The sequence below is a fragment of the Balaenoptera musculus genome, chromosome 14 (genome assembly GCF_009873245.2).
Source record: "Balaenoptera musculus isolate JJ_BM4_2016_0621 chromosome 14, mBalMus1.pri.v3, whole genome shotgun sequence".
Classification (NCBI taxonomy): Eukaryota; Metazoa; Chordata; class Mammalia; order Artiodactyla; family Balaenopteridae; genus Balaenoptera; species Balaenoptera musculus.
In genome coordinates, this window is record NC_045798.1 from 52,062,305 (window position 1) to 52,083,617 (window position 21,313).

General features: G+C 43.8%; 1 protein-coding gene across 5 annotated transcripts in view; it reads left to right on the plus strand.

Moving 5' to 3' along the window:
* Positions 1-21,313, plus strand: part of FHOD3 (formin homology 2 domain containing 3) — a 491,767-nt gene that overhangs the window by 408,546 nt on the left and 61,908 nt on the right. For all 5 annotated transcript variants that reach the window (XM_036822951.1, XM_036822949.1, XM_036822950.1 and 2 more), the window contains 2 exons: positions 1,783-2,079; positions 10,016-10,896. In XM_036822951.1, the coding sequence (XP_036678846.1) occupies positions 1,783-2,079; positions 10,016-10,896 (1,178 nt within the window). The remainder of the gene's footprint in view (positions 1-1,782; positions 2,080-10,015; positions 10,897-21,313) is intronic.

The following is a 21,313-nucleotide window of genomic DNA, read 5'->3' on the forward strand; positions in this document are numbered from 1 at the left end:
GCCTGAGCTTTGCTCTCCCATAGTAATGCCACTGCCTGGCCTGCTGGGAGACCTGCTGTGGGCGCCCCATTGCCAGCCATCCCTGCTCATCTAAGCTGGCAGGGTATCTCCACAAAGAGAGAGCCCTCTGATCTGCCTGTTCTTATAGGGTCAGGGCAGGCCCCTTACATGCGCGGATCCTGCCTGAATCTCTATTGCTTCGAGCAGTATGTACGTAGGGCTGGAGCACATGCTCTTGGTGGCACTGCCAGGATTCCAGCAATGTGGCTCTGCCAAGCCATGAGGGTCAGACCCTCAGGAGTGACTCATCCTCCTCTGGCCTTCACAGATGACATTTTTTTTTTTTTAATTCCCAATCATTTTGCTACCCATTCACAGCTCACACATGAGAGGGTTGCTCAGCAAAAACACGCATACGGCAGACTGTGCCATTTCCCTGCTTCCTAGGGGACACCCGTGGAACCTGAGCAGCAAATCTCCAGCCTTGACAGGTTTACAAAGAATTCTGTGCCCGTGAGTGATTCTTCTAAGTAACTTTCAAGTGTATGGAATAACTTCACATTATGAGCAAACATAATTCAAGCAAAGGGTGATGGACCTCACTGGTTTAGCCACTGATAGAACATCAGGCTGCTCTTTGCTTATCAGCTTGATTCACCATGGACTTTTTTCCTCTTTCCCTAAAGAGGCAAAAGGATCATGTATTAGTTTGCTACTGCTGTGTAACAAGTTACCACAAACATAGCTGTTCAAAACAGCATCCGTTTATATTATCTCACAGTTTCCATAGGTCAGAAGCCCAGAATGGCTAACTGGGTTCTCATCCGAGGGTATCACAAGGCCACAATCAAGGTTGTGGCTGGCTGGGCTCTTACCGGGAGGCCCTGGCAAGAGTCCACCTCCAGGTTCATTCGGGTCGTTGGCAGAATTCAGTTGCTTGTGCTTGCAGGACCGAGGTCCCTGTTCCTCGCTGGCTGTCGGCCAGGAGTCACTCTCAGCTTCTAGAGGCCACCACATTCCTCATCACATGGCCCCCTCCATCTTTAAAACCAGCACTGATAAATCAAATACTTTTTTAAAAAATAAATTTATTTATTTTAGTCATTTTTGGCTGCATTGGGTCTTCATTGCTGTGCACGGGCTTTCTCTAGTTGCAGCAGGTTGGGGCTACTCTTTGTTGCAATGAGTGTGCTTCTCATTGCGGTGGCTTCTCTTGTTGCGGAGCACACAGGCTCTAGGCACATGGGCTTTAGTAGTTGTGGCACACGGGCTCAGTAGTTGTGGCTCGTGGGCTCTAGAGCGCAGGCTCGGTAGCTGTGGTGCACGGGCTTAGTTGCTCCGCGGCATGTGGGATCTTCCCAGACCAGGGATTGAACCCGTGTCCCCTGCATTGGCAGGCAGATTCTTAACCACTACGCCACCAGGGAAGTACCTCGTCCAATACTTCTTGTGCTTCTAATCTCTGATATCCTTTTCTGATGCTAACCAGAAAACACTGTTTTTAAAAGGCTCACCAGGTTAGATCAGGCCTACCTGGATAATCTCCGTTATCTTAAGGTCAAGAGACTTGAGACATGAACACCAGCTGCACGGCCCCTTCCCTGCAGTGCCTCAGTCTGTGTTTGACTGAATAACCAGGGGACGGGAATCTCAGGGGCCAGTTTAGAATTCTGCCTGCCTCACACAGCACGGAGAAATCAGCCTCATGTTCAGTCTCACCCTCACTCGACGCTTCCAAGAAATTCCTGTCCTGCTCATAATCTCCACTGTTATCTCCCCCAGCGAGCACCGGGGATCCTGAGCCCGAACCAGAGGCAGAAGCGGAGGCGGAGGCAGAGGTGGGACGGGTGGCCGATGAGGCCAGCCGGGAACTAGCCCCTGCGCACGCGGCAGCAGAGAGCGAGGTGGGGCGGGCCCTGGAGCCAGAGGCTGAAGAGCGAGCCTCCCTGAGCGAGAAGGAACAGCAGAACGAGGCAGTGAACGAGCGGGACAACTGCTCGGCCTCCAGCGTCTCGTCCTCCAGCAGCACGTTGGAGAGGGAGGACAAGGAGGACAAGCTCTCTCGGGACAGGGGGACCGGTAAGGAGGCCCCCTTTCCCCGTGAACACATCCCGGGGAGCCCCGGGGCAGGGGACCTGGTTTGCTGGCCTCTGAGCTGACCGGCTGGCCCGGCTCGCTCCCCAGACTGTCCCCCAGTGTCTGGAGGGGGGTGTGGCCCCACTCAGCCAGCCAGCAGCTCCCTGCCCTGCAGAAGGGCCCCGACCCTCTGCCACAAGGCTGCACCGTCACTTCTACAGCCAGGAAAAGGGCCTGATAATGAGGGCGACAGGGGACTTTTCCGGAGGAATAAACCCCAGAAGAGAAATTCCTCATGTCCTTCTAACTGTTTAATTGTGAGTAGTCAGTGTGGCTTTTTTCTGATTTAAATTTAGAGACATGTCATGTTGTTATCTACTCCCTTGAAAGAGTTTTTGCAAGGAAGTGTGTTAAGCCACCATGACTGAACATTTCAGACCAGAGCAGGTTTGGTAAAATGAATCGTGTGAGTACTTTCAAAAACTGCCAGTTCACAGCATGCAGAGATCAATTTGATGTGCTCAGCTGGAATGTATGTAATTTAGGTAATTTTCTACAATATGCTCAGGACCACTCTTTTCTTCGATACTAAGTACGTGCTTTTTCTTATGGAATCATACCTTTTTGGTGTTATCCCCGATATTCATTCAGTTTCACCTGTTTAATGGTGACTTTATGTTAAGGGATCAAATGGAATGTTAGTCCTCACTAGGGACTTGGGGAGGGTGCCACAGAGGGTTCTAGAAATTGTAAACAATTCAAATAATCATTTGAATTATGATTCATATGCGACACCATGGAGTTGGTTTTCCTGCCCATGACCTGTGCACTGTCAGGGTGGCAGGAAGCCACCTCTTTCAACTGACGCTCCTCACCAGTGAAGGCATGTCTTATGGGCCAGGCTTCATTAAGCTACACAGTGACACAGACTCAAGGAACTTACATCTTAGGCTCAAACGGTAGCCGCAAAGGCCTGCCAATCAGTGGCATGACCCAGGCATGATATGTTAGTTCACAGATTAAGAATACATTGTCCCTGAAGCCTGGATGGGTGAACAAAGATTGAATGAATGAATGAAGCCATAATGTCTCCTAGGAGACCTGCCAATCAATGGCTTAGTCTAAATAGTTAATATTTGAGTTTTCACAGTTATATTATTAGATTTTATTCTATATATCACTGGTCACCATGATACAGTGAAAAAGGAGGACTGACTTAAAATACTTTATGTCTTAGGAATTATCACGTTGAAAATCTTGTGTCTGGTTGAAGATGTGTGTGCTAAAAGGATTACGTATTCTGATACTAAATTTCTTTCAAAGACAGATTACAGTTATACTCTCAAATTCTACTTGTTGTTATTCACATTTAATGTAATTATGGTCACAGTACAGGGTGTCGGGTAAGTCTTCTTGATCATTTGGCCTTAAATCATGTTTTATTCTGTTATGAGTAGCTTTAAGTATTATTCATCATAACTAGGTTTAGCAGGCCTAAAACATATAAACAAGTTGGATTAGTAAAAATAAGCCGGGAACAGAACTTTCTTGGATCAGAATGCCCAATATCCTTCCAAATAAGGACAATTTTCCAAAAATGGAGACTCTGCTCCCAGTGAAGAACCATTGACTTTCTACCAAAAGCTGGTGGTGTCCAGGAATTGGAGCTTTGCAGTGACTTTTCTGCTTCAGTCTGGTGCTGTTAAGAGATGTGACCATGTTTATTTGTTGTAGCTTATTGGTTCCTAAAAATTCCCACTGCTCATGGGCACATCAGCAGCTGTGGAGACAGAGAAGCTCTGTCACCATAGCTTTTGCTTTTCAGAATCTTCTCAATTAAATCACAAAGGCAATCAAAGTGATTCCCAGTCTTATTTCTAACGGTTGTACCTATTACTTGAGAATGAATTTGTAGGACTTGAAAGAGACCCAACTTATTGCAGATGTGTGGTTTTATTTTTCTTTGTTTTCATGTGTTCCACTCCCTGGCATTAGAGTGAGAGGCTTTACTGTAGCATTCATCACACTTTGTTGTAGTTACTGGTATAACTGTCCTTTGTCTCTATTTGAATGTAAGCTTTGTGAGGATGGGGATGTCTGTCTTATTCATCGTGAGTTCTTACTTCCTAGCTGGATGCCCAGAACATAGTAGGGGCTCATAAAACCACTGATGAATAAATGAATGAATCTGGCTAAGATGGAGACGCCCCCATTGCTCCCAGGTCCTCCCTTTTACAACTAAAATACCAACACCCTGGATGTAACAGGACAACCAATCATAGGAGGACTCTGAAAGGTGGAAAGAAGGAAGCAGACTGCCTAGAAGCCTTTGGACTTGAATGACATGGCAATGAAGCTTCAAGGAAAGCCGATTCCCTTAGCCAAAGGATCGGGAAAGGCGTTGCCTAACAGAACAGAAAATCTTTTCTGCTGTTAATAAGTGGTCTATCCTAAATAAGGTCTAATGGAAAATTTGCCACTGTCCCACCTCTCCCCCTAACCCAGTGGTTTCAGTGAGACTGAAGAGGAGGTGGTCTTCTATACAGCACCCCCATGGAAACAGGAGTGACAATTCTGCAGTTCCCTCCCCTCCTCAACCCTGTGGTGTCAGCGGGACTCAGAGGGAGCCAGTCTTCTATCCCCTGCCCAGTAGAAGCAGGTAGTGCTCCAGTTCCCCTGCTGGGGTAGTGTTGGCCTAATGGGGAACTCAGTCTATCCCCTGAAGGGGAGAAGCAAGTGGATCCCAATTCCTCCAACAGGGTAGTGTCTGTGGGGTCCTGTGGGGACCTGAGCCTTCACCCCGACCCAGAAGGAACCAGACTTAATGAGGAGTGGAGAGGGGACTAATAGCATTCTCTGTCCCCACCACCACCCTCCTTGTCCCTGATGCTGATGGGGACACAGCGGAGAGCTGAGCTTCCATCACCATCTGGTATAAACAAGGTAGAATGATGTGGTTGGAGGTGGGGCTAGTCTGCACTCTGTTCTCCCCAAGCCAGAATCAGTGGGGACTGGTGGGAAGCTGAGCCTTCACCTCACTTGGAGGCAATGAGCCAATGTGAGTTAGTGGTCCACCTCCACTGGGAAGATGCTAGTGGGGTCAAGGGGGTGCTGAACCTCCACCCTACCCATCTGCAGTGAGGGAGTGTGAGTCAGTCCTCTTCCTGGGTGGTGACAGTGGGACCCAGCAGGGAGCTGAACATCTACCTGCACCAAGCCCTGTATGCTACACCCCAAAAGGGTGACTACCTGCTAAAAGAGAAGATTAAATATTATCCAGAGTCTATCAGATGATACCAAAAATATCCAGGATACAATCGAAAATCACTCATCATATCAAGAAGTAGGGCAATCACATCTTGAATGGGAAAAGACCATCCACAGATGCCAACACTGAGATGAATCAGATGCTGGAATTATCTGTCAAAAATTTTAAAGCAGTCATCATAATAATGCTTCAGTGGACAGTTACAAACACTCAGGGCTCAGGAAATACATGAAAAAAAATCTTAGCAAAGAAATAGGAGATATTAAAAAAGAACCCAAGGGAAATTATAGAACTGGAAAATGCAGTAACTGAAATAAAATATTTGACATGCTTTATAGTTGATTGGAGACAACAAAGAAAATAATTAGTATACTTGAAAACAGATCAGTAGATATTACCAAATCTGAATAACAGAGACAAAAATAGACTTAAAAAAAATGAACAGAGCCTCAGGGACCCATGGGATTATATCAATAAAACTAACATTCCTTTCATCCGAGTCTGAGAATAAGAGGAGAGAGAGTGCAGTATGGAAAGATATTTGAGGAAATAATGGCTGAAAATTTCCCAAGTTTGGCAAAAGGTATAAATCTACAGATTTAAGAAGCTGAGCAAATCCTAACAAGGATAAATCCAAAGAAATCTGCACCGAGACAAATGACAAACTTCTGAAAACTAAAAACCAAAAAAAGATTTTTTGGAAAGAAAGAAATGACGTGGTACCTATAGAGGAACAGCAATGCAAAGGATAGCAGGTTTCTCATCTGAAACATGGAGGCCAGCAGGAAGGGGCACAGCATCTATCAAGTGCTAAAAGACTAGAACTATCAACCATGAATTACATATACAGTAAAAGTAGCCTTTAACAATGCAGGGAAAGTAAAGACATTCTCAGTTAAAGAAAAACTAGGGGAATTTGTCACTAGCAGACCTACCCTTGAAGAATGGCTAAAGGAAGTTCTCCGAACAGAAAGGAAATGATGACAGAAGAAGGCTTGGGACTCCAGAAAGAAAAGAACAACAGAATGGGTAAAAATAAGCGTAAATTTAAAAATGCTGTCTTTTTACTCATGAGCTTCTTAAATCGTATTTGATGGTGGAAGCAAAAATTACATTTGATATATGGTGTTCAATATATGTAGAGGAAGTACTTAAGACAATTGTATTTTTATAAGTGGGAGGGTAATGGGATCGAAATGGAAGTAAGGTTTCTACACTTCAAAGTAGTAAAACATCAATACCAATTGACTAAATAATTTAGTGTATATATTGTAATACCTAGAGCAACCACTAAGAAAATTACATGAAACCATGTACTCAAAAACACTCTAAATGAATCATGTTGAAATTCTAAAAAATGTTCAAGTAATCCACCCAAGACCAAGAAAGGAGAAACAGACACTGAAACAAAGAGATCAAACAAAACAAATGAAACAGCAGACTTAAGCCCTAACATATCAATTAAAAGGCAGAGATTTGCTGAGTGTATAAAAACACAACCCAACTACATGCTATCATATACAGCACTCATTTCAAACGTAATGACATGGGCAGATGGAAAGTTAAAAGTTGGGAAAAGATATCATGCCAACATTAATCAGAGAAAAGCTGGAGTGTCTATATTAATATCAGATAAAGTAGACTTCAGAGCAAAGGAAATTAGTAGGGACAAAGAAGCACCCTACATAATGATTTTAAAAAGACCTAAATGAATGAAGAATGTAAACGAGAAAACCAGCATTTAAAATGTTACCTGATTATGCTCTTTTCCCTGTTGCCAAAATAAGAAACTGCCAACATTTCCCAATAAATGGAGAGAGTGAGGCAGTCTGTTCAGAGAGACTCAGCCACTTTATCTGCCGCAGCCTCCTGGCATCAAAGCAGTCTCCCTATTTACTGGACTGTCTGACCAGCTGTAGAAGTTTTTCCATCGTGTCCTCAAATGCCACCTCCTCTCTCTTTGATGGTGGTTATCGCCTAAGTGTATTTTGTTTGTGAATCCAACCTACAAGAGGTCTTAAGAGCTCCTTGTTCTGGTGTTGGTCGCTTGGTGAGCTTAGGCCACTGTTGAGAAGAACATAGAGGACAAACCTACACAGGAAAAAATGGAGCACCAGGGGGCCTCTGTGCTTCCCCAGTAAATACCTCCTCAAGATGAAGGCACAGCTGTGTGGGAGAGACCAGTGTCCTCCCCCAGCCTGTTTGATCTGGCTCTTCTTTGGTAGAAAGAAAGCTCCTGATGTTCACGTCCATGGCCTAGGTCTTCTGCCCCCTCCCCAAACAAGTATCCACACAGGCCCTAGATATCTGATGGAACTCACATCCTGAAATGCCCACTGCACAGCCCTGCTGGCCCTTAGGAAGCAAATTCAGAGGGATAACATTGGTGACCATTCATTCATTCATTCATCCTAGGTGCTAGGGATACAACAGGGAACAAAACAAACCCAAATCCCTGCTCTTGTAGAGTTTACATTTCAAGGAGGAACACAGCTTAGCAAGTAATGATAATCATTCCAGTGATGGGGCAAAGGCAACAGTAAAATCAAAAAGGGAAATGTGTGGAAGATTAGACAGTAGGAAGTGCTTGGGTAGAAAATAAAGCAGGAAAGGATGAAACTGTGAGGGAGAGGGAGGTTTGCACAATTTTAAATAAGGTGATCGGGGAAGATTTCACTGGGAAGATACTATTTGAGCAAAGACCTAAAGGAAGTTGAGAAGCAAATTGTGTGATTACCTGGGTTTGTCCCAGGAGGGGCAAAGATCCTGAGGCTGGATCACCTCACGCCTGGTGAGTTCTAGGAATGTCAAGGAGCTGCTGTAGCTGAAGAGGTTCATGTGTGTATATCTGGGGTGGTGACAGTGGTAGAGGTGGTGGTAGGAGAGGAAAGAAAATTAAGGTGGGATCACACATGGCTTGGGAACATTGCCAGGTCATTGGCTTTTTGTCTCAGTGAAATGTGGCACTATTAGAAGACTTTAAGCAGAGAGATACGATCGGACATTGTAACACATCACGTGGCTGTGGTGTTGAGAACTGACTGCAGAGGGACAAGAGTGGAAGCTGAGACCAGCTAGGGGCTCCCCTGCAACACCGCCGGCAAGAAACCATGCTGGTTTGGACCGGGGTGGTGGCAGGAGTGGTGACGAGAAAAGTGGTTGGATTCTGGATGTAACATGAAGATTTAGCTAACAGGATGCCCTGCTGTGTGGGGTGAAAGAACAGGATAAAAGTCAAGGATGACTCTGAGGCTTTTGGAATTGGCAGCAAGATGGGTGAAGTAGCCGTGTCTGAGGTAGGAAATGACTGCAGGAGAAGCAGTTTCAGTGAGTGGATGGGAGTGAGGGCAGAAGGTGGTATTTAAAGCCCTGAGACTGATTGAGATGATGACTAAGAAGGTGAGTGTAGATGGAGAGAAGAGGTCCAGGGACACTTAAATGTTAAAGACGAGGAGGAACCAACCCAGGAGACTGAGAAGGAGCAGCCAAAAAGAAGGAGGCAAAGCAAGTGAGTGCAATGTCTGGGAGGCCAAGTGAAGGACATAAGTCAAGGATGAGAGGGCGACAGCTGCGTCTAGTGCAACAGGAAGGTCATCGGTCACCCGGAAAGGAGCATCTTTGTAAGGGAGCAAAAACTTCACTAGGCTGGGTTCAAGAGAGAATAAAGAAAGAAATTGGAGATAGCAAAACAACTCTTATAAGCAGCTTTCCTTTAAAAGAAAGGAGAAAATTTGGATTATAGGTGGAGGGGTAAATGGAATCAAGTGAGGTTTTCTGTTTTTGTTTAATGGGTAAAATTATACCATGTTTATATGCCAGTAGGAAGGCCTAGTAGAGGGAGCATGGGAGATGCAGGATGGAGAATTGCTGGAGTGGCTTCCAAATGCACGAGTGGAGCGGTTGACCCCCACTAAGAGGACGATTTGTCAGTGTCACAGGACAGAGGCCATGGTCAGGGTTCAGGTGCAGGTGGGTGGGTGGAGGCAGAATGGAGGCCCTGGAAGATCTCTGACTTTGTCTATTAAGTTTTTGAAACAGGAAACAGGGCCATGCTTGCAGAGGATGAGATGGGTGGGGGACGCTAGAGGAGAGTGGAGGTGTGTGAAAAGTCATCTAGGAGAGGTCATGGATGGGACCGCCAGGCAGCATCACCTGAAGACTGGTGGCCATGAACTTAAAGTGTGACCAATGGCACGGTCTGTGCATTTCTCCAGACACTTTGGCTGCCCTGGTGCAGAGGTGGAGTAGGAGGAGAAAGGGGGATAACTCTACAGCCTTTCCAACATCTGCCATGGGTGAGGGAGCATTTCCTTGCCTCCCTGTGTGTAGGGCAGAAGCCCCTTAGTGACCCTGGGTGGGTCCTGACCAGCTGTCACGGGTGGGCAGGAAAGGTGCAGAAAATTGTTCCCATGAGCCTATGCCAGAGCCACAGGCAGTGTCATACCTACAAGAATCTTGGGTCCTAGAGTGGGTCATTGGCTCTTTGATGTAGCGTCTCTTTCTGATCAAGAGCATCTTGTCAGGCATGACCACCTTCCTCTCCAATTGCTTTATTTCTGTGCCTTCCTGAATCCCTCTGTGTGCAATGTCCACATGTTGCCTAGTTGCTTTTCTCATAGTATTGAGGCCCATGCCACGTTCTCATTTTTTGTTTTCCTGTGAACTTTTCAGGTTTGTGGTCTGCGGGTGTTCAGGATGCCGGTGTAAATGAGCAGTGTGGCGACATCCTTACCAGCAAACGGTTCATGCTGGACATGCTGTATGCCCATAACAGAAAGCCCACGGATGATGAGGAGCAGGGGGAGGGCGAGACCACGAGGACTGTGCAGGGGGCGGAGGCCGTAGCCAGCCTGGCCAGCCGGATATCCACCCTGCAGGCCAACTCTCTGGCCCAGGATGAGAGCGTCAGGAGGGTGGACGTTGGCTGTCTGGACAATCGGGGCAGCGTGAAAGCCTTTGCTGAGAAATTCAACAGCGGGGACCTAGGGAGAGGGTCCATCTCCCCTGACGCCGAGCCCGATGACAAGGTCACGGAGAAGGTGTCGGCACAGCCCAAGACAGAATCTGACTACATCTGGGACCAGCTCATGGCCAATCCGCGGGAGCTCAGAATCCAAGACATGGATTTCACTGACCTGGGGGAGGAGGACGACATCGACGTCCTGGACGTGGACCTGGGTCACAGGGAGGCCCCGGGGCCGCCTCCCCCTCCCCCGCCCACCTTTCTAGGTTTGCCGCCCCCTCCCCCTCCGCCCCTGCTGGACGGCGTGCCTCCCCCTCCAGTCCCCGGTAATTTATTGGCTCCTCCTCCAGTATTCAGTGCTCCTCAGGGCTTAGGGTGGCCCCAGGTACCCAGGGGTCAGCCAGCATTCACCAAGAAAAAGAAGACCATCCGTCTGTTCTGGAATGAAGTGCGGCCTTTTGAGTGGCCGTGTAAGAACAACGGCCGCTGCAGAGAATTCCTGTGGTCGAAACTGGAACCTATTAAGGTGGACACTTCCAAGCTGGAGCACCTGTTTGAGTCTAAATCGAAGGAACTGGCCGTCTCCAAGGTACCGCTAGCATCCAGCATGCCTCTTGATTGGCAGAGTTACTTTCAGCTGTTGGGTAGAACGGAGAGGTTTGTTGTATATAAAATGCCCTTCATGTTGCTCTTGCTATTTGCTAAAAAAGGCAGTTGGTATAAAAATCTGACCTTTAATACAGTACTCTCAGTGCCACACGCTAGGTGTGAGCTAAACGCGTAAGGGACCCTTCATTGCTAACATGGACAGCAGCTTACTAACACCAACAGGCGAAATAGCTTTCAAAGAACCCAGTAACCTCGAGGAAGAAATGAAAGGGTTACCCAGGGAATGTTAGTATGGCCCGACAGCAGATGTTGACATTCTCTACAGGAAAGTAGGCTTGCTAATTAATCAAACATACCGACTTCGCCAGGGGATGTGTTTATTCACACTTAACCTTTGTTGTTTATGGTTGATAGTAGTAGTTTGAACCTCAGCTGTAACCACACAATGCTTTCACAAAGGCAGTAATCCGCGTGGCATTTCTTCAGATAATCCCCTGGCTGAGTCAGCGTGCTGCAACTATCTAGATATTTCCAAATAACCGGATAGTTAGCATCTGTAAACATTACACATGTATCTAGATTTCTTATTTTTCATAGTTGTTTGAGAACCCTGTAGGCATTGCTGCTGTGATATTTTTAACAGAGATATTCTGTCCACTTTTATAAATGGAAAGCTCTGTACATGAAGTTACTGGACATCAAAGGTAAAGTCATGGCTAATGAACACTGATGAAGAGGCTGCATGATACTGTCACAGATTTTCTTTCTCATAATTCACTGCATTAATAGGGTCTCCTTTACATATCTTAAAGAACTGGTTTTTTAAAAACCTCTTGTGATTCTGGGTATATTACAGTTTTAAAACAGGTTTAAGACTATCATCTCAGGAACTAGGGGTAAGAGAAAACACTTTGTATAGTTTAAACATGTAAGAACTTATTGTCGTGAATTAATTCCAGCTCCATGGGTTGCTTCATTTAGCATCATATTGAGTGAGTATAAAGATGCCTGAGTTGGGCTCCCTGACCTGCCAATCGGGCAGTGAGTTTGAAGCAAGAAGTATGTGCAGCATCCTCAGGACAGGAGTGTCCTTCAGACAAGGACCCGAGTGATGGAGTTAGCGCCTGTCACCACTGTGTGATGCTGAAAGGCTAGGGCGGGAGCTGTAAGCGGTCAACTTCCTGTTAAAACCTGTGCCTGGGGGTCTGGACTTACCTGCTGCTCTTCCTGAGTTGGCCTTTACCCTTGCAATGATTTCTGCCCTGTCCCAGCAAGCATGTGAATCTAAACCATTTCCAGCTGTACCCCACCCCACCCCCAAGTCAGAATTAAAGTTTTCTCCTGTTTACAAATCAAACTGCTAGAATCCAGTACAGAAAATCATGCCATCAGTCCTCTCCTCCAGCTGGAAGTAGACCCCCTCTTGTCCTCTCTAGAAAATGACACCAAGGGAAGTGACGTTGGGCACCTGCTCTCGGTGTCTCTGTGTCCTGACTTCCCAGGACTGGTCACGTGTGGTGATGAGCCACCCTCATGCCCCCTTCAATTCTTACCGTCAGACCTGGCATCTGGGAGAAGACTGGCCTGGCGGGGCTGAAACAGGAGACGTGGTGGCCAGGAGTTACCCAGGTTGTGCCCTCACTCCCTTCACGCTCCAACACGCTGATCTGGTTGGCCCGTCTCCATCATCCCGCGTGGCTCCTGCACCCTCTGGGCTTTCCCTGGTTACTCCTCAGCCTCGGAGGTTGCTGACGGGGAGGCTGGCTCTTGACTCAGGGTGGGAAGAATAAAAGAGTAACAGTTTGGCAGTGAAGGCACTTCTGACTTCATTTTTACAAAGGAAATGGCAAAGTTAAAAGCTTCCTTGAGAACACAGAAAATGGGTTCACCTCCCCCGCCTCCTTCTCTTGGTCCCACTGTGGTTGGTGATAAGAGCCTGGTTGGTGCCCTCTCAGTAGCCCAAAGTTCCAGTCTTGCTTGAAGTAGGTGGCAACCTCTTAAAATCCTTTATTTCCCAGCTTAAGGACAAATGTTCGCCTAGTTTTTATAAAGTGAGAGCATAAGAGGAAAGTAATATATTGAAAAATTTACCACACTGATTCCAGAATGTTCTACAATGAGACACAGGAGACCATCTTGGGAGGCTAGGAAATGTGAGTAGGGGTTAATTGATAAATGTTACAAAAGGTGAGAATGCAAACTGGAGCGTTGAACCTGTTATGTGTATGTTACCCATACAGGTACAACCAATTTTACTTCTGTTTCTAATCCTTGACTGTGATTTTCATAAAACTCAGCTGTAAACAGTCACTTCCAAATTCTGGCTCATGAGAAGTTCTTCATTAAACGCAATAGAGTGCATCAAAAATAAAACAGACTTCACAAGGCAGCACAGAGCAAAGGGAATCAGTTATAGTTTCCATCAGAAAACTTACACCAGACTAGAGTTACAGGGCATGGTTATGACCAACCGAGTTACCTCTAAAGATTCATGTGCCAGATCCAAGGCTGGGTGACCACTTAATGGAAATGATAAGGACAGAGAGATGTGCTTTTTGATTTCCTTTCCAAGTAGTTTCTGGAACTGGATCTACTTTTATCTCTCAGCAGTAGATATATATATATTATATATGTATAATATATATATATAGCTCTTTTTTGAATCTTATTTTATATATTTTTTTATATAGCAGGTTCTTATTAGTTATCCATTTTATACATATTAGTGTATATATGTCAATCCCAATCTCCCAATTCATCCCACCACCACCACCACCACCCCCTTTACCCCCTTGGTGTCCGTATGTTTGTTCTCTACATCTGTGTCTCAATTTCTGCCCTGCAAACTGGTGCATCTGTACTATTTTTCTAGGTTCCACATATATGAGTTAATATAAGGTATTTGTTTTTCTCTTTCTGACTTACTTCACTCTGTATGACAGTCTCTAGATCCATCCACGTCTCTACAAATGACCCAATTTTGCTCCTTTTTATGGCTGAGTAATATTCCATTGTATATATGTACCACAACTTCTTTATCCATTCGTCTGTTGATGGGCATTTAGGTTGCTTCCATGACCTGGCTATTGTAACTAGTGCTACAATGAACATTGGGATGCATGTGTCTTTTTGAATTATGGTTTTCTCTGGGTATATGCCCAGTAGTGGGATTGCTGGGTCATATGGTAATTCTATTTTTAGTTTTTTAAGGAACTGCCATACTGTTCTCCATAGTGGCTGTATCAATTTACATTCCCACCAACAGTGCAAGAGGGTTCCCTTTTCTCCACACCCTCTCCAGCATTTGTTGTTTGTAGATTTTCTAATGATGCCCATTCTAACTGGTGTGAGGTGATACCTCATTGTAGTTTTGATTTGCATTTCTCTAATAATTAGTGATATTGAGCAGCTTTTCATGTGCTTCTTGGTCATCTGTATCTCTTCTTTGGAGAGCTGTCTATTTAGGTCTTCTGCCCAGTTTTGGATTGGGTTGCTTTTTTAATATTGAGCTGCATGAGCTGTTTATATAATTTGGAGATTAATCTTTTGTCTGTTGATTTGTTTGCAAATATTTTCTCCCATTCTGAGGGTTGCCTTTTTGTCTTGTTTGTAGCTTCCTTTGCTTTGCAAAAGCTTTTACGTTTCATTAGGTCCCATTTCTTTATTTTTGTTTTTATTTCCATTACTCTTGGAGGTGGATCAAAAAAGATCTTGCTGTGATTTATGTCAAAGAGTGTTCTGCCTATGTTTTCCTCTAAGAGTTTTATAGTGTCCAGTTTTACATTTAGGTCTCTAATCCATTTTGAGTTTATTTTTGTGTATGGTGTTAGGGAGTGTTCTAATTTCATTCTTTTACACGTAGCTGTCCAGTTTTCCCAGCACCACTTATTGAAGAGGCTGTCTTTTCTCCATTGTATATCCTTGCCTCCTTTGTCATAGATTAGTTGAGCATAGGTGAGTGGGTTTATCTCTGGGTTTTCTATCCTATTCCATTGATCTATATTTCTGTTTTTGTGCCAGTACCATATTGTCTTGATTACTGTAGCTTTGTAGTATAGTCTGAAGTCAGGGAGTCTGATTTCTCCAGCTCCATTTTTTTCCCTCAGGACTGCTTTGGCTACTTGGGGTCTTTTGTGTCTCCATACAGATTTTAAGATTTTTTGTTCTAGTTCTGTAAAAAAAATGCCATTGGTAATTTGATAGGGATTGCATTGACTCTGTAGATTGCTTTGGGTAGTATAATCATTTTCACAATATTGATTCTTCCAATCCAACAACATGGTATGTCTTTCCATCTGTTGGTATCATCTTTAATTTCTTTCATCAGTGTCTTATAGTTTTCTGCATGCAGGTCTTTTGTCTCCCTAGGTAGGTTTATTCCTAGGTATTTTATTCTTTTTGTTGCAATGGTAAATGGGAGTATTTCCTTAATTTCTCTTTCAGATATTTCATCATTAGTGTATAGGAATGCAAGAGATTTCTGTGCATTAATTTTGTATCCTGAAGCTTTACCAAATTCATTGATTAGCTCTAGTAGTTTTCTGGTGGCATCTTTAGGATTCTCTATGTAGAGTATCATGTCATCTGCAAACAGTGACAGTTTTACTTCTTGTTTTCCAATTTGTATTCCTTTTATTTCTTTTTCTTCTCTGATCACCGTGGCTAGGACTTCCAAAACTATGTTGAATAATAGCGGTGAGAGTGGACATCCTTGTCTCATTCCTGATCTTAGAGGAAATGCTTTGTTTTTCACCATTGAGAATGATGTTTGCTGTGGGTTTGTCATATATGGCCTTTATTATGTTGAGGTAGGTTCCCTCTATGCCCACTTTATGGAGAGTTTTTATCATAAATGGGTGTTGAAGTTTGTCAAAAGCTTTTTCTGCATCTATTGAGATGATCATACGGTTTTTATTCTTCTACTTGTTAGTATGGTGTATCACATTGATTGATTTGCATATATTGAAGAATCCTTGCATCCCTGGGATAAATCCCACTTGATCATGGTGTATGATCCTTTTAATGTGTTGTTGGATTCTGTTTGCTAGTATTTTGTTGAGGATTTTTGCATCTATATTCATCAGTGATATTGATCTGTAATTTTCTTTTTTTGTAGTATCTTTGTCTGGTTTTGGTATCAGGGAGATGGTGGCCTCATAGAATGAGTTTTGGAGTGTTCCTTCCTCTGCAATTTTTTGGAAGAGTTTGAGGAGGATGGGTGTTAACTCTTCTCTAAATGTTTCTTACAATTCATCTGTGAAGCCATCTGGTCCTGGACTTTTATTTGTTGGAAGATTTTTAATCACAGTTTCAATTTCATTACTTGTGATGGGTCTGTTCATATTTTCTATTTCTTCCTGGTTCAGTCTTGGAAGGTTATACCTTTCTAAGAATTTGTCCATTTTTTCCAGGTTGTCCATTTTATTGGCATAGCGTTGCTTGTAGTAGTCTCTTAGGATGCTTTGTATTTCTGCGGTGTCTGTTGTAACTTCTGCTTTTTCATTTCTAATTTTATTGATTTGAATCCTCTCCCTCTTTTTCTTGATGAGTGTGGCTAATGGCTTATCAATTTTGTTTATCTTCTTAAAGAACCAGCTTTTAGTTTTATTGATCTTTGCTATTGTTTTCTTTGTTTCTATTTCATTTGTTTCTGCTCTGATCTTTATGATTTCTTTCCTTCTGTTAACTTTGGGTTTTGTTTGTTCTTCTTTCTCTTTGTAGTTCTTCTTGCTTTCTCCATTAGGCATAAGGTTAGATTGTTTATTTGAGATTTTTCGTCTTTCTCAAGGTAGGCTTGTATTGCTATAAACTTCCCTCTTAGAACTGCTTTTGTTGCATCCCGTAGGTTTTGGATTGTCGTGTTTTCATTGTCATTTGTCTCTAGGTATTTTTTAATTTTCTCTTTGATTTCTTCAGTGATCTCTTCGTTATTTAGTAATGTATTGTTTAGCCTCCATGTGTTTGTGTTTTTTACGTTTCTTTCCCTGTAATTCATTTCTAATCTCATAGCGTTGTGGTCAGAAAAGATGCTTGATATGATTTTAATTTTCTTAAATTTACTGAGGCTTGACTTGTGACCCAAGATGTGATCTATCCTGGAGAACGTTCCCTGCGCACTTGAAAAGAAAGTGTAATCTGCTGTTTTCGGATGGAATGTCCTGTAAATATCAATTAAATATCTCTGCTCTATTGTGTCATTTAAAGCTTATGTTTCCTTATTACTTTTCTATTGTATGATCTGTCCATTGGTGTAACTGAGGCCTTAAAGTTCCCCACTATTATTGTGTTACTGTCGATTTCCTCTTTTTTAGCTGTTAGCAGTTGCCTTATGTATTGAGGTGCTCCTATGTTGGGGGCATATATATTTATAATTGTTATATCTTATTTTTGGATTGATCCCTTGATCATTATGTAGTGTACTTCCTTGTCTCTTGTAACATTCTTTATTTTAAAGTCTATTTTATCTGATATGAGTAGTGCTACTCCAGCTTTCTTTTGATTTCCATTTGCATGGAATATCTTTTTCCATCCCCTCACTTTCAGTCTGTATGTGTCCCTAGGTCTGAAGTGGGTCTCTTGTCAACAGCATATATATGGGTCTTGTTTTTGTATCCATTCAGCGAGCCTGTGTCTTTTGGTTGGAGCATTTAATCCATTCACATTTAAGGTAATTATTAATATGTATGTTCCTATGACCATTTTCTTAATTGTTATTGGTTTGTTTTTGTAGGTCCTCTTCTTCTCTTGTGTGTTTCCCACTTAGAGAAGTTCCTTTAGCATTTGTTGTAGAGCTGGTTTGGTGGTGCTGAATTCTCTTCGCTTTTGCTTGTCTTTAAAGCTTTTGATTTCTCCGTCAAATCTGAATGAGATCCTTGCCGGGTAGAGTAATCTTGGCTGTAGGTTCTTCCCTTTCATCACTTTAAATATGTCATGCCACTCCCTTCTGGCTTGTAGAGATTCTGCTGAGAAATCAGCTGTTAACCATATGGGAGTTCTCTTATATGTTATTTGTCGTTTTTCCCTTGCTGCTTTCAATAATTTTTCTTTGTCTTTATAATTTTTGTCAATTTGATTACTATGTGTCTTGGTGTATTTCTCCTTGGGTTTATCCTGTATGGGACTCTCTGTGCTTCCTGAACTTGGCTGGCTATTTCCTTTCCCATGTTAGGGAAGTTTTCGACTCTGATCTCTTCAAATATTTTCTCAGGTTGTTTCTCTCTCTCTTCTCATTCTGGAACCCCTATAATGCGAATGTTGTTGCATTTAATGTTGTCCCAGAGGTCTCTTAGACTCTCTTCGTTTCTTTGCATTATTTTTACTTTATTCTGTTCCACGGCAGTGAATTCCACCATTCTGTCTTCCAGGTCACTTATCCGGTCTTCTGCCTCAGTTATTCTGCTATTGATTCCTTCTAGTGTATTTTTCATTTCAGTTATTGTATTGTTCATCTCTGTTTGTTTATTCTTTAATTCTTCTAGGTCTTTTTTAAACATTTCTTACATATTCTTAATCTTTGCCTCCATTCTTTTTCCGGGATCCTGCATCATCTTCACTATCATTATTCTGAATTTTTTTTTGGAAGGTTGCCTATCTCCACTTCATTTAGTTGTTTTCCTGGGGTTTTATCTTGTTCCTTGATCTGGTACATAGCCTTCTGTCTTTTCATCTTGTTTATCTTTCTGTGAATGTGGTTTTTGTTCCACAGGCTGCAGGATTGTAGTTCTTCTTGCTTCTGCTGTCTGCCCTCTGGTGGATGAGGCTATCTACAAGGCTTGTGCAAGTTTCCTGATGGGAGGAACTGGTGGTGGGTAGAGCTGGGTGTTGCTCTGGTGGACAGAGCTCAGTAAAACTTTAATCCGCTTGTCTGCTCATGGGTGGGGCTGCCTTCCCTCCCTGTTGGTTGTTTGGCCTGAGGTGACCCAACACTGGAGCCTACCTGGGCTCTTTGGTGGGGTGGCAGACTCTGGGAGGGCTCACGCCAAGGAGTACTTCCCACAACTTCTGCTGCCAGTGTCCTTTTCCTCACAGTGAGCCACAGCGCCCCCCCCACCCCCCGCCTCTGCAGGAGACCCTCCAACACTAGCAGGTAGGTCTGGTTCAGTCTCCTATGGGGTCACTGCTCCTTCCCCTGAGTCCCGTTGCACACACTGCTTTGTGTGTGCCCTCCAAGAGTGGAGTCTCTGTTTCCCCCAGTCCTGTCGAAGTCCTGTAATCAAATCCCTCTAGCCTTCAAAGTCTGATTCTCTAGGATTTCCTCCTCCTGTTGCCAGACCCCCTGGTTGGGAAGCCTGACGTGGGGCTGAGAACCTTCACTCCAGTGGGTCGACTTCTGTGGTATAAGTGTTCTCCGGTTTGTGAGTCACCCACCCAGCAGTTATGGGATTTGATTTTATTGTGATTGTGCCCCTCCTACCATCTCATTGTGGCTTCTCCTTTGTCTTTGGATGTCTTTTTTTGTGCGTTCCAGTATCTTCCTGTCGATGATTGTTCAGCAATTAGTTGTGATTCTTTTGTTCTCGCAAGAGAGGGTGAGAGCACTTCCTTCTACGCCACCATCCTGAACCAATCTCTCTATATAGCTTTTTAGTAAGATGATTTTAATTATATTTTGAGGAAAAAGACATAAATCCTGCACTAAATTTCATCATGTTGTGTTTCTTCTGCTGGTCTACGATGTGGAGAATGGCATAAGAGGTGGTTAAAATGACCCTAGAGTAGGATGTCAGGGCAGAAAGCCCCTGGGGGGTGGGGAGGTACCCTCCATGGACTTGACATCACCCTGAGGAGCCCCAGGAAGTGGCCTTCCACCCCTGTGCCTAATCCAGGGCAGCCAATTCCCTCTTGCCCCCAAAGAGCAGCTTTTATACTCCCAGATCCAGAGAGACCACAAAAGGTATGGAGTGGAAGAGGGGCACAGAAGGAAGAAGGGACCTGATTTCCCCTTTGGGGACTCATTGCTGTCTTACTCACCTGGGTTCATTGCTTTATTAAGGGGATGGGGCTCCGGAATGGATTTGGAGAAATTTGTTCAACTTTATTTACCTTGAAGTTTCAAAATAGAAACTATTAGCAGTGACTCTTTAAGAAAATTCAGAGATGATGATTTATTGGTCTGAGGTAAGCCCTGGCCTGGGTTATTTTGAAAATCTCCCCCGGGTCCTCAGCCAAAGTTGGGAACCATTGATTTAAAGTGAAAAATTGAGGCACCATTGAGGGGGGCACTGTTCCCACCATCACTTTCCACATTGACTCCTTCACTGGTCCCCCACGTCCACCTCCATTTTATTCTCCTGAGAAGAGAGGAAAATCTTCCTACCTTATATTCAAGTTCAGGTCATAAGAAAGTATGTTATTTTATTGAACAGCACCCTCAGAAAACCTGAATTCTCCCTGGAAATTCCAAACCCAACTTTGGGGCTTATCTGGGGTGATCACACACCCTAGTGTATCCAGGATGATCCTGATGTGTGTGGAGGTCCCAGCATAATTATTAAGAGTACTCCCTTCCCCTCTCAAAAGTGTCCTGGTTAGGGTACTAGATAAACTACATTAACATTGGAAATGCAACTGTTTTACAGTTGGCCTCTGCTGTAAAAGACTCTGAGAACAAATATGGGAAATTAAAATTAAACTTACCAATAAACAAGTCTATTCTGGCCAGGTCCTCAGAAACTCTATTCCTAACTAAAGGTTTTTCAGCTTTTATTTAGGCTTCTTTGGCTTTTGGATATGGGGTATGTTTGGCTTTTGGATGTTGTTGTTGTCTTTTGCCTTAATGCTTTCCCATGTATATGGCCTTCTCCCGCGTTACAGGACTTAGGAAAATTCCATAGCAGTCACATCTTTATGACATCTGTATCGTGGCATCACTGTCATTGTCACTTTCTCAGTGGACAGTTTTGAAAATATCCTGTGGCGTCACTCTTTTGGCAGTTAGCGGGGAACGAGGAGGAATGATTTACCATTTCTAGAACTCATGCCTTGCTGAGCCAGCCCCAGGGTCTGTGACAGTGATGCTGACAAGCGTTTTGAGAGGTCAGTCGCCTTTCATGGAAATGCTCTCAAACTTAGCAGTTTTCTCCAAGACTCTGAGTTCTCTTAATAAATCATGTCCTTAGCCCAGTTTCTATTTTCAGTCACAGCACCCTCTGGGATGACAAGTTCTGTGTGCTGAATAACCACTTTTTAAAAACTGCATCCTTTGTGTCTAGTAAAATTACTCTTTAAAAATTCAAAGCAGTGATTCTCCATGTCAACATTTCAGAAAACTTTGGAAGGCAAAGCCCTATCCACCTGCCCAGACTGTGAGCCTCCACAGTCTTTGCTCGTGCTCCCCTCCCTACTCTGCTCATTTTGTCCTCTCCTCCCATGTGGAATTTTATGCCTTCACGGTGGCC